Genomic DNA, 14,472 nt, shown 5'->3' on the forward strand with positions numbered 1-14,472 from the left:
AACACTTTAATAATATCTTCAACAAAGGGGGTGAGGTCACCAAGGACCAGGCCAAATGTATTTCAATCAAAGGGGAAGCTAGAAAGCCTACCATCCCAGTTGGTATCTCTAAAACCTTGTAAGCTAACCTGTCAAAAGAAAAAATTAGCAAGGCTATAGACAACCTCAAGGGAAAGAAAAGGCCAGGAATAGATGGTTTACCCTCATAATTCTTCAAATATTTCAAAGAGATTATGATAGGTCCCTTACTAGTTGTCCGATAGGAGGCTGTATACTATGGGGCTCTCCCCCTCATCAATGAGGGGTGGATCAAAGTCGTACACAAGAAAGGGGAGAAAGATAACGGGAAACTAGAGACCAATTATTATGCTAACATGTGCTTACAAAATTTATGCAAAAGCCTTGTCTTTGAGACTCTCCTGGTAGCTAAAATGTTGGATCAGATAGGAACAAAAGGGGTTCATCAAAGGTAGATATATCCTTGATGCCATCATCATGCTTTGGGAGGGAAGGAATATGTTGAAGAATATAAACAAGATTTTATCTTCTTTAAAATTGACTTTGACAAAGCATATGATAGACTAAGCTGGCATTATATTCTAGAGTCTCTTAAACACATGGGTGCAGGCAAGCAATTTATCTTGATGGTTGGAACATTATTTGGTAATGACTCAATAAGGTTCAATATAAACGAGGTGCTCTCTAATGCCTTCCCACTGTCCAACTCCATAAGGCAAGGCTTCCCTCAGGCCCCCTTACTTTATGACATTGCTGTGCAGATGGACTAAACTAGTTAATCAAAGACAAGATGGATAAAGGGGAGGTGCAGTGTATTAACCTTCCCAATGGTAAATAGTTTTGCACACAGATGTTTGTAGATGACACCAATGCAATGGTTGCTAACACTGAGCTTAGTATCAGATGCTTATGGTATTTCCTAGACATTTACTATAGAGAATCACAATCAAAAATAGGTATTAGATCACTAATAGACAAGCCCCTAGATTGGCAAGTTGGTTGCAAAACCCTAGAAGGTGGTGTGATTTTCAGGCTTCTGGGTATACCCATGGGCTTCAAAGTCACTCTAAAATAGAGATGGCAATGGGTTCTTAATAGAATAGAAAGTAAACTCATCAGATGGCAAAAAAGGCAACTCAATTTAGCGGGTAGGAAAATGGTGGTCAACCATTTCATAATCCCCTCAGTCATATATTTTTTGAGCTGCTAGAGACCTCTAGATGAAGACCTAAACAAATTCATTAGGCTCTGCAGGAACTTTCTATGGGGGGGAGATCCTTGGTTAAAGAAAATACCCAAGGTCAAATGGGACTGGTGTTGTATTGGAATAAGGAAAGGGGGTCTAGGTATCGTTGATGTTACAAATCTGGCAGACAAGATGGTTGCCAAGTGGATCCTGATAAGCTTCCTCAACCCAAAAAAAGAGTGGGCTTGGTTGATCAATAGAAACATTAACAAGTTTAAACTAAAAGCCCATCCCAAATGGAAAAACTTATTGCCCCTCACAATCATGGTGATTAAGTATCCATTCAAACCTGCTGGCAGCCCCTTAGTCAATTCCCTCTGGTCAACCTGGAATGCTCTGAAAGGGGACATAATCCTCTTAGCTAAACCTAGCAACACCTGGGAACTCCATGGTAGTGATTCAATATGGTGTGGCCAATGCTACCCTTGCCCCCAGTGGATGAGAACAAAACTAAGGCTTCTCTTAGGTTGCATAATCTGGGTATTTGCCAGCTGATGGGATCAATGGGACAAAGAGGACAACATATGGCTAGCCAGGGTAGAGTTGATTAGAGTGTACAATGTCTCAAATGCTGAACTTGAGCTAATTGTTGACAAGATCAAGGTATGGTGTCCCAGTGAACTGGCTTATTTCCATCAGAGACTTGCCTCACCCTAAATCTTTCCAGTGGTGTTCAGAGCCCTACCTTATGCACATCCCCTCCAAGATAAGGATTCCCCCGGAAGCCACTTCTTACGCTTTTTGCACTCCATTTGGAACTTGGCCCACACACACACACACACACACACTTGCTATTCAGATTTAAAAAACATTTTAAAATTCTTCTCATGTTTTTAAAAAACTTCATTGACCCAACATAACCATAACAATTAGGACAGTGTGTTGGGGTTTTAACAATTAGGAAAAGAGGTGGAAGCTGTTGTGGGAGAGTCGAATGCCCAAAATGTTTTAGGTGTTTCTGTGGAGGGTATGTATGTGGGCACTTCCTATTGGATCTAAACTACTTCATAAAAACTTCACTAATGGGTGCTTCCCCAGATGTAAATCTGCATCATTCGAGGATGGTAAACATGCATTTTGGGAAAGCCCAGCAATCAAATGGGCATGGGGAAGGATTGGAAAATGGTTTGAACAATGCCTAGTAATCTAGGGTTATTGGGGGGATTGGCTACTTGGAAAATGGGCCTTCAATGAGATGAAGCTGCAGGGATATTGTTTAATATAATCAGGGCATGCTGTTTGTGGGAAATCTGGCTCAGTAGAAATGCTATTGTCTTTCAGAATGCTTGAGTCTTGTTGGTGTTGATGTGAGAGATGTAATGCGTAAATGTATTTGTATGTGTTGGTATGTGATTAATGTGAATAAGCTGAGAAATGAGGGCTTGGACTAGTTTTTGCTGAAGCTGCAGATGAGCATCTCTTGATTCATGCCTAAATCTGGGGAAGCTTTAAACATACTAGGGGTTTCTAACCCATGACATGTGAATGACATTGAAGGATGGAAAATCAAACTACCTAGGTTTGGACCTAGAACGAGAAGGTGGTATCTTAAGAAGAAATAAACTGATTACACCTTTGTAGCTTTTATAAAGAATCCAGTTGGAACCAGGCCGAGAGTGAAAATATGGTCTAAGAAGGGGGGCATTGTGGAAAAGCAAACCCCAAGGGGGTGTACTACTGAGGCCATGATGGAGGCTTGCATTATACAAGGGTATCAAATTTCATGGGTGCATTCTATTTTTCTATTGGAAAATGAGAGATGGGCTTTGCTTTGTAATCTTTTAAATGAAGTGCAGACTGAAAAGTAGAATGGATTTATTGATGTAAATGATTTATTGGTGTATTTGGATTTCTCTAGCTAATATATATATTTACTATTGATCCTTTAAAAAAAAATAGTACACATCTATAGGCCCGCCAAAACATTTACCACTTGGGCTAGAGCTCACTAGCAAGGAATTGCCTTCTTAGCCCTAATAGTACACATCCACATGCGAACCAAAACATTACCATAAGGGTTTGCCTTCTTAACCCTAAGTAGAGTTATTGCTAGATTTTTGCACTCCATAAACACTACTCCATTTGGAACTCTGGGGTCGGAACTCCTATTAGTTGCCATAAAGATCCTAGGTGTTAGTTGAGGACAAAGAATAACATGTACTGGCTTACACAACCAAACAATTAGCAATGCCACGAGCTAAGCCATGGGATAATGATGATGTATCTCAACCTATCTAAAGCCTTCACACAACCAAACGATTAGCAATGCCACGAGCTAAGCCATGGGATAATGATGATGTATCTCAACCTATCTAAAGCCTTCCCCCTCATCTCTTATAAATCGTCTGTATTGGATTAACTCTCTAGCATTATTATTATCTTGTCATTAGTGTTCATTACTTTTCCTCTACTAAGTTTATGTCTATAAAATACAACTAGGTAGATCATTTGACAAGGCATGACAATGCCACCTTTATACCTTTATGTAGTGTGCATGGAACAATGCCACCTTTATACCTTTATGTAGTGAGCATGGAACAATCCACTTTAATCTTTGATACGTAGATCTAGAGAGAGAGAGAGAGAGAGAGAGAGAGAGAGAGAGAGAGAGAGAGAACACCAGATTGGGTCCCAATATACCCAATGAAGGGCCCCCTCTTGTTTAAAAGAAGCAAGAGCATTACTTTGGAGAATTGTTACAATGCAGAGAACTTACTGAGAATGACTGATGGGAGACTGCCAAATGCAAGGACATTGTAGACTGAAGCATCAAGCAGCGGGTTGAAGCCACTTCGTATAGCCTTATGCACATGCACATCTACTAAGGGGGATCTGCACTCCTAAAGACTAGTACTGAAGCAAATTTCGAGGCTACCTCTCTCAAGGAAACAATTAGGGGATATTTATAGCCAATTGGCTATTTTTCAAGGATCTCCAATTTTTTTGGCTATTTTTAAAATCCATTTTTAAAAGATTCGTCCAACTTTTTTAAAAAATCATATTTTTAAGAAATATTTGCCAAAAATACATTAGATACTACCATTCTTTTTAAGAAATCCAAAAGATTCACCCCAAATTCTAAATTTCTAGGGCTATAAAGAATATATATTCGCCAACCCATTACACTCATAAATTCTTAAAGGTGTCCTATTTTTTACCTTGGGCCGTTGCCAATGGAATGATGCACATGCTTGGCTGATAATTATGCATTCAAAAGACTAAGGTCTTTAGGCACACATATCTACATTGTTTCTATGGCTGAAAGAATGATTTATGAGATAGATTATGCAAGAGATTATGGGGCTGCTTATATAGTGACAAAAGCTATTTCAATCGGTGACCTTTTACTATTGTTGTCTAGGAAATAACAACCCACGATTGAAGTAAATTGGCATTTAATGCTTTTTCTTTTCTTTTGTGTGAGCCTTGGTTGCTGTGGGGCTGGTTGTTACTTCAGATAGCCAATGCTAACCAACTATATGCTAAGGCCTTATATTCCGAGAAGATGTGGCCTATGGTGCCTACCATGCCCAAGGTTCATAGGTTGGCCCCCTAGCCTAGAGCCTTAAGGCCTCTGTATTATGTTATCTACCTTGTGTATGGTCCTAAAGGACTGACTTCTCATGCCCTAACCTCAGATGACCTAAATGCTTTTTCTCCATTTGGAACGTGGGGACTTAGAACGCCTATTAATTGCCATAAAATTCTCAGGTGTTAGTTGAGGACTAAGAATAACATGTATTGGTTTACACCACCAATAATTTGGCAATGCTACGAGCTAAGAGATGGGCTAATGTGATGATGTTTCTCAGCCTATTTAAGGGCCCTCCATCTAATGGAAATTGTGTGTGTTGGGGATTAACTCTCTAGCATTGTTATTATCGGGTCATTAGTATTCATTACTAAGTTTATGTCAAAACATTGATCCTAATCCATTACTATCCACCATAATCACCTGCAAACTTCTAGTGGATTTCTTAATTTGTGTGTTTTCAAGGAAAGCAATCCTTAATGAATTCCTTCAACAAGAGATCAAGTAACTCTTTCTCTTTGGGATCTTCACCAGGTCCTATCAATTTTCTTGACCTCAAGAGGCCCATCATAAGATATGCCTTTGTATCCCTCTTTGGAGCATGCACTCTAAGATGAACCATAATTCTCTCGTTATAGTAGAATATCACTTCGAATGATCAAGAACTAACCATGTCATTAAGTTAGCTTCTCCTTTTTATGGTCCTTTTTAAAATTACTCAAAAAATTAATGACCTAGCATATCGGCTTTCACTTCCTTCTCATTGGAGAATTCACAATTCTTTCTATATCGGTCTTTTAAGACCTTTTAAGGGATCACTTCCTACACATACTTTGTTTGAGAAAGCGCATATTTTGTTGACTAGGTAAAGAAAAGCTTCAACATGAAGCTATTATTGACCATGAGACCACTACCACTCGCAAAAGTACATTGTATAATAGATACCTTTTGACCTTTAAAAATCATCCCAGAGAGAATGTTCTATGGATGCAAGAGTGGTTTTTCCGTGCCTATCTCGACCTCATCCAATCTTACTTTCAAATACATGCCAATAAATATGACGCAATCGAGGATAACTGCTATCCCAAGCAGGAGGGATGTTACGATTTGTCCGTCCATCCCACTGTGGTTAATTGGGGATGCACTATGTTCGTAGCATGGCACTTGGATGATTCTGAATATTCCATGGAGGACATATGAATTTAGGGATGGCTGGAACTAAGTGGTGGATTTCATGCTAATATGTTGTTGTGTAATTTTTGCATGTGTTGCTAATGTGTAATGTGTTTGAATGGATAACTTGTATGTTGGTGAGATTGATGAGTTTTGTGCTCGTAAATCGGTATGGCTAGGGCACGATGGCACTGATTTGATGTGAGCAATTATTGGAAAGGTTTTTCTTTAATATTTTGGCATTGGTGGGATAGCCAATGATTTTGTATTTTGGTCGTGGTATGAGATATTTTTGTATTTTGTTAGCCGCCCACTTTTGTTATGCATGGGCATGGACCTATTAATTTGATTGCCGGTGAACTAGCCCTTGGGGGTTTATATGTATTTTTCCTTAGTGATTTGGATAGGAAGGATTTATTAAGCTTTTCGTAAAAGCAACTCCTATTTTTTGTAAAGGGCAAGCCCATGCAAGAGTGTGCAACTATTTTTGGCATGTGAACTATTTTTGTTAATAAAGACATAAATACCCAAGAAGTGGGATTATGCTGCCACTTCTTGGGTGGGGATGGATTGCACCCAATACTCTCTCATGTGATATCTGATAATTTTTTGTTTTATGCTATCTTGCTCAAGATAATTGTTGAAGTCTATGTAACTTGATCGGTTTGATAGTTAATAGTGATGTGTCTCCCCAAGAACCAATTTCCTGTGATTGTACCACTCTCCCATATTTATATGTAGTTGAAAAACGCCTGCTTTCTAAAAAGATAATTCCTAAAACAAAGCACTTTTGAGTTTATTAGTATGCAAGCTCTACAAAACAATAGCAAGCATTAATGTAAAGTCTTAGGCGGCCTACCAAAAATACAAATTACTATTTGGTATGTACAAAACGTATGAGGCCTTAGCCTTATAAAATTATTAATGCCTAAATATGAAACCATAAAAGGTGTTCACATGTCTTCCAAAATGTCTCATAGTTGTTCAACACGTTCCACCCATGATTAACGCATAATCTGCCACTCAATCATCACCTTGATCTAAAAATAATATGAGTCAATGCACACAGCTTCTTAAACACATTAATCCTGACCAGCGTACATAGCTGATTGAACACATTAATCTTGCTAAACATCATACCAGCGCACACAGCTTCATTAAACACATTAATCCTGGTAGATGACACAAAAGGCACGTCCAAAAATAAAATACCCTGAAATAAAATAATGGGCATCCCTAAAGAGGTTACGATTAACAAAATTAGTTAAAAAGAGTAGGGGACCACAAGGTTGTGTAAGTTTTTAACCCACAAATTGTTGTAGTCATTATGTTGATATATATGGTGTAAGTTTTTAAAGAACAAATTGTTAGTCATCATTAGGTTGATGTGTATGGCATAGTGTTACAAAGAAAATGTAACAACCCCATCATAAGAGACCCATTTAGTGGAGCCTTGTGGGAATGATGGACAGAATCTTGGAAAGACTTTAGCTACTTGAGGAGAAGCTAGCTTTGTTTAGGGGGGAAGCACATAGCATCAAAAGGGAAAGGTGTTTCACACTGAAAAGGGTGATATTGAAGAAACTTTCCTTGGTTCTTAGGGCATCACTTTGTGTCACAATAGAGATTCCAAGAAGGCAAGACAACCTCACCTACCGTGGCTACCTCTCTTTCTCAAACTTGTCAAGATGCCCATCTCCTAATGACCAAGTTGGCTCTTCTCAACCAATCAAGTCCCCGGGTCTCCGAATGTCCATCAAGTGAATGCTAAGCAAACAATCAAGCAAAGAGAAGAGGATATTTGGTGCTAATCAAGAGGGTGGAGACACTACAACATTGTCGGTTTAAACTAGAGCCCGTGTGCTGGTAGCTCTCATGATGTATGATGCTATAGAACATTTGTGTCGATGTCTGCTGTGTATAGGGAGAAAAGACCTGTGCCCATGTTTGATACATAAAGGGGGTAACCCTTTTTGCCAAGTATCGAACGTCAAGAAATAGTACATGTTTAGAGGCCAGCCAAAACATTACCACTTGGGCTAGAGCTCACTCGCAAGGGTTTGTCTTCTTAACCCTGATAAGTTTATTGCTAGATTTTTGCAAGCCACTTCTTACGCTTTTTGCACTCCATTTGGAACTTGGCCCACACACACATGCGCGCGCGCGCACACACACACACACACACACTTGCTATTCAGATTTAAAAAACATTTTAAAATTCTTCTCATGTTTTTAAAAAACTTCATTGACCCAACATAACCATAACATAATTTCCCTTTGCTAAAAAAAGGAGAGCTTGAACTCGTAGGTAGCCCTCTCTCTCTCTCTCTCTCTCTCTCTCTCTCTCTCTCTCTCTCTCCTTTCCCATTGAGCACAACATGCATGCAAGCGAGCACGATGCCTAGAGAAGCCGTATGAATAGTAAGCACGACATACATGCAAGCGTGAACGATGCCCACAATGGTCACATGAACGGTAAGATAGAGAGCGACCGTATAAACAGTAAGATAGAGAGCGACCGCATAAACAGTATGCACGACATGCATGCCAATTGTCAGGTAAAAATCTGAGAAGTGTTTTGAGTCTGTGTACATATGGGATGCATGGTTTGTGAATAAACTTTGCCCTGAATGCCCTGGTAGATGTATAGAGCGGGTGGTTTTGTAGTGAGCTGGTACATGCGTGTTGTTTTTTTTGGGAGAGCAGGTGCTTGAGATTGGAAGTTTTTTTATTGTAGCAGTATGGTGTGCGGGTGGTTGCCAAATATAGGGCAGAGACCGGAAGAGAGGCCGCTTTTGGAGCATGGGGCAATGGTCGGGTTTTGGTAAGTCATGATGCAGCTAATTGAAGACGTGTGAGCAGCTCTTGCACTGGAAGGAAAGTCGTGTGGGCGTCGCATGTTCAGGTGAAGCAAGATAAAGAAAGGTTGGTGGTGGCCATCATCGAAGCTTTAAAAAAATATATAAAAATGATATCCACGTGGCCAGCTTGTAGGAGACCACATGGAGGTTTATCTCGCTGCCAGCGTGAGGTTCAAGAAGGTTGGCGAAGCGTGGGACGCGACGAAGAAGTGGAGTCGGGTTGTAAAAAGGAAATTGGCGGCCTTGTGCGAGGGGCTCTCGGGTAAGTGAAGGCCTGGCTCTGGTGAGTCTGCAGAGAGACGCAAACAGTGTGGAGTTTGCCGCCTTGTGGGAGATCGCCTGGGGTGCAGAGCTAGAAAGGTGGCCTTTGTTGGTGCGTGGCTAAGAGCAGCTGCAGGCGCTCTGGGGAGCGTGGGGAGCAGAGAGGGAGGCCCGTTTTACTGGGACCCGCGTGGGTGATGTGACTTTGGCTGCTGGGGCGGTTGGGAGACGCGAATACAGCTTGTACAGGGGTTGGAGCGCAGCTGAAGGGACAGCGTGGCTGCTCTGCAGGCGAAGAGGTGGTCAGCAAAGGAGAGACGTGGAGTTGGGTGACTTGTAGTGGAGGTTGCCGCTTGGTGCTGGGGGTCGCGCTGGAGTGATCGTGCAGAGCTAAGGCGGAGGGGTTACCGCCTTGTGGAATGGAGACCTCTCGTGTTGCGAGAAGGCTGCTCTGGTGATTCTGTAGCAGAGAGACAGTGCAGGGGAGTAGCAGGGACAACTGGCTGGCGAGGGACTGTGAGGAAGCCGTCTCAAGTGTCACTGGCACGTAAAGCAGTTGCAGAGGGGGGCTGGTAGTGCTGAAGCCTGGCGGGCGACGGACTGGTGAGGACTGTCGTCGGATGCAGGGTTCCTGGTGCTGAGATGGTGGCTGGTAGCACACAAAGAAAGTGCCTTGGGTGTTTTGGTTGGCTGCAGTAGAGGTGCTGATGTGTGGGCTGGAGACAAGTGGGACTCGCCTACGACACTTGGCAGGTAGCAACTGGACAAAGAGTAGCCGGGCTACAGAGGAAGTGAAGGAGGGTTGCTGGTGGGGCGCCCTCTGAAGAGAAGCAGAGACCGGGAGACATATGCTTGGTTGTCAGACGCAAGGGTGAATTCCCTTGGCAGTAAATCCAAGCCAGAGTCTTGGTTTTACGTGTATTTGCTGAGTTTGTTTGAAGTGTGGTGAAGATGGGACTGGATTTCCCAAAGTTTTCTGGTGTGGGTGGGTGGTGAACTGTGAGAAGTGTTCCAGCCGGTGGGGGCTGGTGGTGCCCCCGTTCGTGTTAGTATTTTCAAAGTTTGGGAGGTGAAGGGCTATAGAGGCGTGGTCTTTTTTTCTTTTTTTCACCTCACACCAATCATTAAGACAGAGAGGGCCACCCACAAGACCAAATAGAGTTGACAGGCCGTTGTCGGGAGGGCCAACCAGCAGTAGGGCGGCACGATGAGCAATACGCGATGCGTTGGGAGGGCTAAACAATAGTAGAGCGACACGATGAGCAATACACAGCCAGGCTACCCACTAGACCAAAAGGAGGGACATGCCGTCGGGAGGACAGCCTCCAATACCCTGCACAAAAGCAAAAAAGATGTGTTAGAGAGAGAGAGAGAAGAGAGAGAAGGCATCTCACTAGCAAGGAACATGGGAGTCTCCAATACCTTGCACAACAAAAAAAAAACAGAGTTAGAAACAGAGAGAGAGAGAGAGAGAGAGAGAGATGCCTCACCAAAACGGAACGCGGGAGTAGACTCCCACGCAATGGAGGAGGGGAGCTCACTCAAATGGCAAGCCAACGAATGGAGGAGGACCATATTCAAACTTCCCTCGCACCACATTAATGAGGGAGGCTCACACTGCAACCTGCAACCTACGAGAAGGAAGGTTGCAACCTACGGGAAGGAATGAGGTGGCCTTGCAACCTACGAGAAGGAATGAGAGAAGGCGGCCCTGCAGGTGTAAGAGACGGGCATGCGGTCGCGGACGTGGACGGGCATCCAGTCGCAAGAGATAACCAAAAAAAATCAAACACGTGGTGACGAAATCCACACCCCGTTATATATATAGAGAAGATATGATGCCGGTCAAAGCTCTCTATGCTATGTAAAGCTTTCCTAATTTCTTAATACTAAAGCCTTTTCTTTGGGGGAAAAAAAAAAGATCAGCATAACTTTGGTCAAAAAGCAGGCCACGACGATACAAACGGACTACGATGCTTGCTTCTGAGCGCCCACGGAGGGTCAAGAGTCAAGACGGGTCAAGCCCACTAGCGAGAGTAGCCGCGCACCTGCTGCTTGAACGCGGAATCGCATAGGATAAAAGATCGAGGAAGGGGGACAAGGTTTCGGACTCCGCAGGTGTGTGGGCAGCTAAACCTTCGCAAAAACACCCTGCGCAGAGAGAGAGACACAGAGAGAGAGAGAGAGAGAGAGATATGTCCGGCCCCCCTCCTCTTCCTCCTCCTAATTATGTCTACAATGGTGTGCCGCCTCAATACCCGCTCTTCAACGGCAAGATCGTGCTGCTGGCTGCCACCATTGTCATCTTCTCTGTGGCTTTCTTCACCGTCTTCCTTCATGTGTATGCCAAGTGGTTCTGGAGACGCTCGTCTTCAGCCTTGATAAGGAACAGGAGCCTTCGTTTTATAGGCGGCCAGGAGGTGAACTCTGCAGCAGCTCACAACATTGGACTGGATGCGGCAGCCATTGATCAGCTGCCTACATTCGTCTACAAAGCTCCCAAAGCAGAAGAAGGATTAGCTTTGCTTGAGTGTGCAGTCTGCCTTGCTGAGTTTCAAGAGAATGACAAGGGCAGGCTGCTGCCCACATGCAAGCATAGCTTCCACACAGATTGCATTGACATGTGGCTGTTTTCACACTCAACATGCCCTCTTTGCAGGACAGCGGTGATGCCTACACCGTTCTCCTCAACAAGTGAGCAGCAGCAAGAAGGACAAGGAGAAGAACTTCAACGAGAAGCCCCCTCAACACCTAATTACCCTCTATGCACAGCTGCCCACGAGGGTGTATCAATACCTTCGACAATTAATTATCATGGAAATGCTATGCAATACTCGAGCAATGCTCTCTTCTGTGGTAACCACACCCACGGAATCTCTCAATGGAGCTCTTCTCAAGGCCTGGACAAACCTCCTTCTTCTTCTACAACAAGATCTACCCCCCACATCACAATAGAGATTCCGAGAAGGCAAGACGACCTCACCTGCCCTGGCTGCCTCTCTTTGTCAAACTTGTCAAGATGCCCATCTCCTAATGACCAAGTTGGCTCTTCTCACCCAATCAAGTCCCCAGGTCTCCGAAAGTCCATCAAGCGAATGCTAAGCAGGCAATCAAGCAAAGGAAAGAGGATCTTTGGTCCTAATCAAGAGCCTGGTGGAGACTCCCCAAAAGACACTACAACATTGCCGTTTTGAACTAGTTGCTCTCATGATGCATGATGCTATAGAACACTTGTGCCAATGTCTGCTTTGTAGAGGGAGAAAAGACTTGTGCCCATGTTCGATACGTAAAGGGGGTACCCTTTTTTTCAGACATTGTTTATGCATAGTTGCCCAGGATCGAACGTTAAAAAAAGTTAACACACACACACACACACACACACACACATATACACACACACACACATATACACACACATTAACGCATGCGGGAATGAGTGGTGTAGTGGGGTTTCACTTAACACGCGTTATTTGCATGCAACCGTATGTCGACGAGACGGCGGTTGCATGTCTAGGGTGGCTTCTCTATGGCATCAAGGGATAATGGATCGATCGAGCGGATGGAGAGATTGGGGTGTCGACTCTGTAGAAGAGATGAAGCGAATGCGAGATAAGGATGGGGGCAAGTCTTCGAGGGAAAAAAAATATGCCTGATTAGATGAATGAGAGATTGTAGGTGCAGATGAAAGAGAAGAAGGTATGTTTGAGGATCAACCCATAGCTAGTCAAGAATCAGGTGGTGCTTTTCTCTATGTGTAGTTTATTGTTTTCTGTCCAGGTAGACCGCTTGCTAAGGTGAAGATTGGTAGGTGGGTGCAAGAAGACGTTCTGCATGATAAGGTAGTGTCCAAGTCTTTTACTTAGTGAACGGCTTTTTTAATGTGTTGTTTGTCAAAGGCCAGATTGTGACTGAGTTGGTTGCGAAAGGTCCCCTCTTCTTAGGACAGCGATTGGTGCATGTATTTCCATTTGATCCGCTTTTTGATGTTAACAAGAGTCTGCAAAATGCATGCCCTATGTGGGTTGATATCGTAGGTCTCCCTCACTAGCTTAGGCTAACTCTGCAAGATATTGCTTATTACCTGGGGCCGGTGTTGTATCTCCCAAATGATGAGATGGGTGGTAGACACGCCAATAGCTTCTGTATTTCATGGAATAGTACTAGAGATACACCAAAATTGATTGAAGTGGATTTAGGAAACTTGGGCATCTTAGAGCTAGGGCTTAAGTTTGGAGCCTTCCCGGGTGCTTGCTTTAAATGCGGTAGGTTTGGGCACATCGCTAAAAACCGTATAGAACAATCTCTAGGCAAAGGAGAAGGGGAAAAGGAAGTGAACCGAAAAAAAGGAAAAGAAAACTGAATCAATTGCTAGTTAGGGAGTGGAGTCTAAGGGAAAAGAATTATTGAAAGATAGTGCTGAGGGGCATTCGGAAGGGGATTGGGTCAAGGTTAAAAGGGAAAACTAGTGTAAGACAGGCTAAAGCAGAGGCCATAAAAGAATTTGCTAGCCTATCTTACAGAGGACAACAACTCTGAAAGTAGCTTGAGTCTCTTAATTTACTCTAATCCCTATAGCCCTTTGAGGGAGAGTGATAGTGGCCCCTCTTCGGAGCAAAGATTTGATCATTTAGTGGAAGAGGCTTGGAAGGGTATACAAAAAGAAGATGCTGTACTAAGGGAAGGGGAGGAGGTTGACATGGTTCCAGAAACAGCTCTGTCATGAAGAGTTCTTCTGGATTTTTTGGGTGCATGTGGATTGTGAAAGGGATAAAAGATTTAAAAAAAAAAGAACGCTTCTTTTGGGGGATAGTTAAGCAATGGGGGTATTCGGTTATGGCCATTCAGGAACACAACCTTTTTGGTAGTAATTCTAGGAGGGATTGGTTTAAGGATTGAACGGTTATGTACGGGAAAGTAAACTGGGGATATAGTGGTGTTATAATGTTAGTAAATGCGAGGGTAGTGGGAGGGTTTGAGATTAATAGATTTATTAGACAAGGTTGCCCCCTTTCTTCACTTTTTTTTGCTATTTCTTCTCACCCCTTGGTGGTGTCACTTGAGAATGCACTGGGCTGAAGTTGAGATACAGTGAACAACTGGTGATACAGTGCTTTGTTGATGATTCCCTATTGTTCTTGGAAGCTGGGAACAACAATAATAAACTTGCTCTGACCATCATACAGGAATTTGCTGAGGCATTTGGCTCCAGATGTAATATTTAGAAATCTAGAATCATAAGCTTAACAGAAGATAATGATCTTGACATGCAGAGATGAGGGTGTGAGGTGTTTTAGAAGGGACGGATTGTTAGATTTCTAGGAGTTCCTTTTGGGTTCAATGTTACAAATAAGGAGTTAAATGATTGGGCAATTAGTAGGTTT

At 43.0% G+C, this 14,472-nt stretch overlaps 1 protein-coding gene across 1 annotated transcript; it reads left to right on the forward strand.

Moving 5' to 3' along the window:
• Window positions 1-11,187: 11,187 nt before the first annotated feature.
• LOC147634968 (uncharacterized) lies at window positions 11,188-13,277 on the forward strand. The gene has a single exon (XM_086803451.1). It carries the CDS (start codon window positions 11,287-11,289, stop codon window positions 12,283-12,285), a length of 999 nt encoding a protein of 332 aa, XP_086659577.1. The 5' UTR covers window positions 11,188-11,286; the 3' UTR covers window positions 12,286-13,277.
• Window positions 13,278-14,472: the final 1,195 nt, after the last annotated feature.

This window comes from Cibotium barometz, chromosome 10, assembly GCF_041138505.1.
Source record: "Cibotium barometz isolate CiBa-2024 chromosome 10, ASM4113850v1, whole genome shotgun sequence".
NCBI lineage: Eukaryota > Viridiplantae > Streptophyta > Polypodiopsida > Cyatheales > Cibotiaceae > Cibotium > Cibotium barometz.

Bases quoted from the DNA above. Each gene is read 5' to 3' on its own strand.
- LOC147634968 (XM_086803451.1), top strand. From the start codon at position 11,287: ATGTCCGGCCCCCCTCCTCTTCCTCCTCCTAATTATGTCTACAATGGT.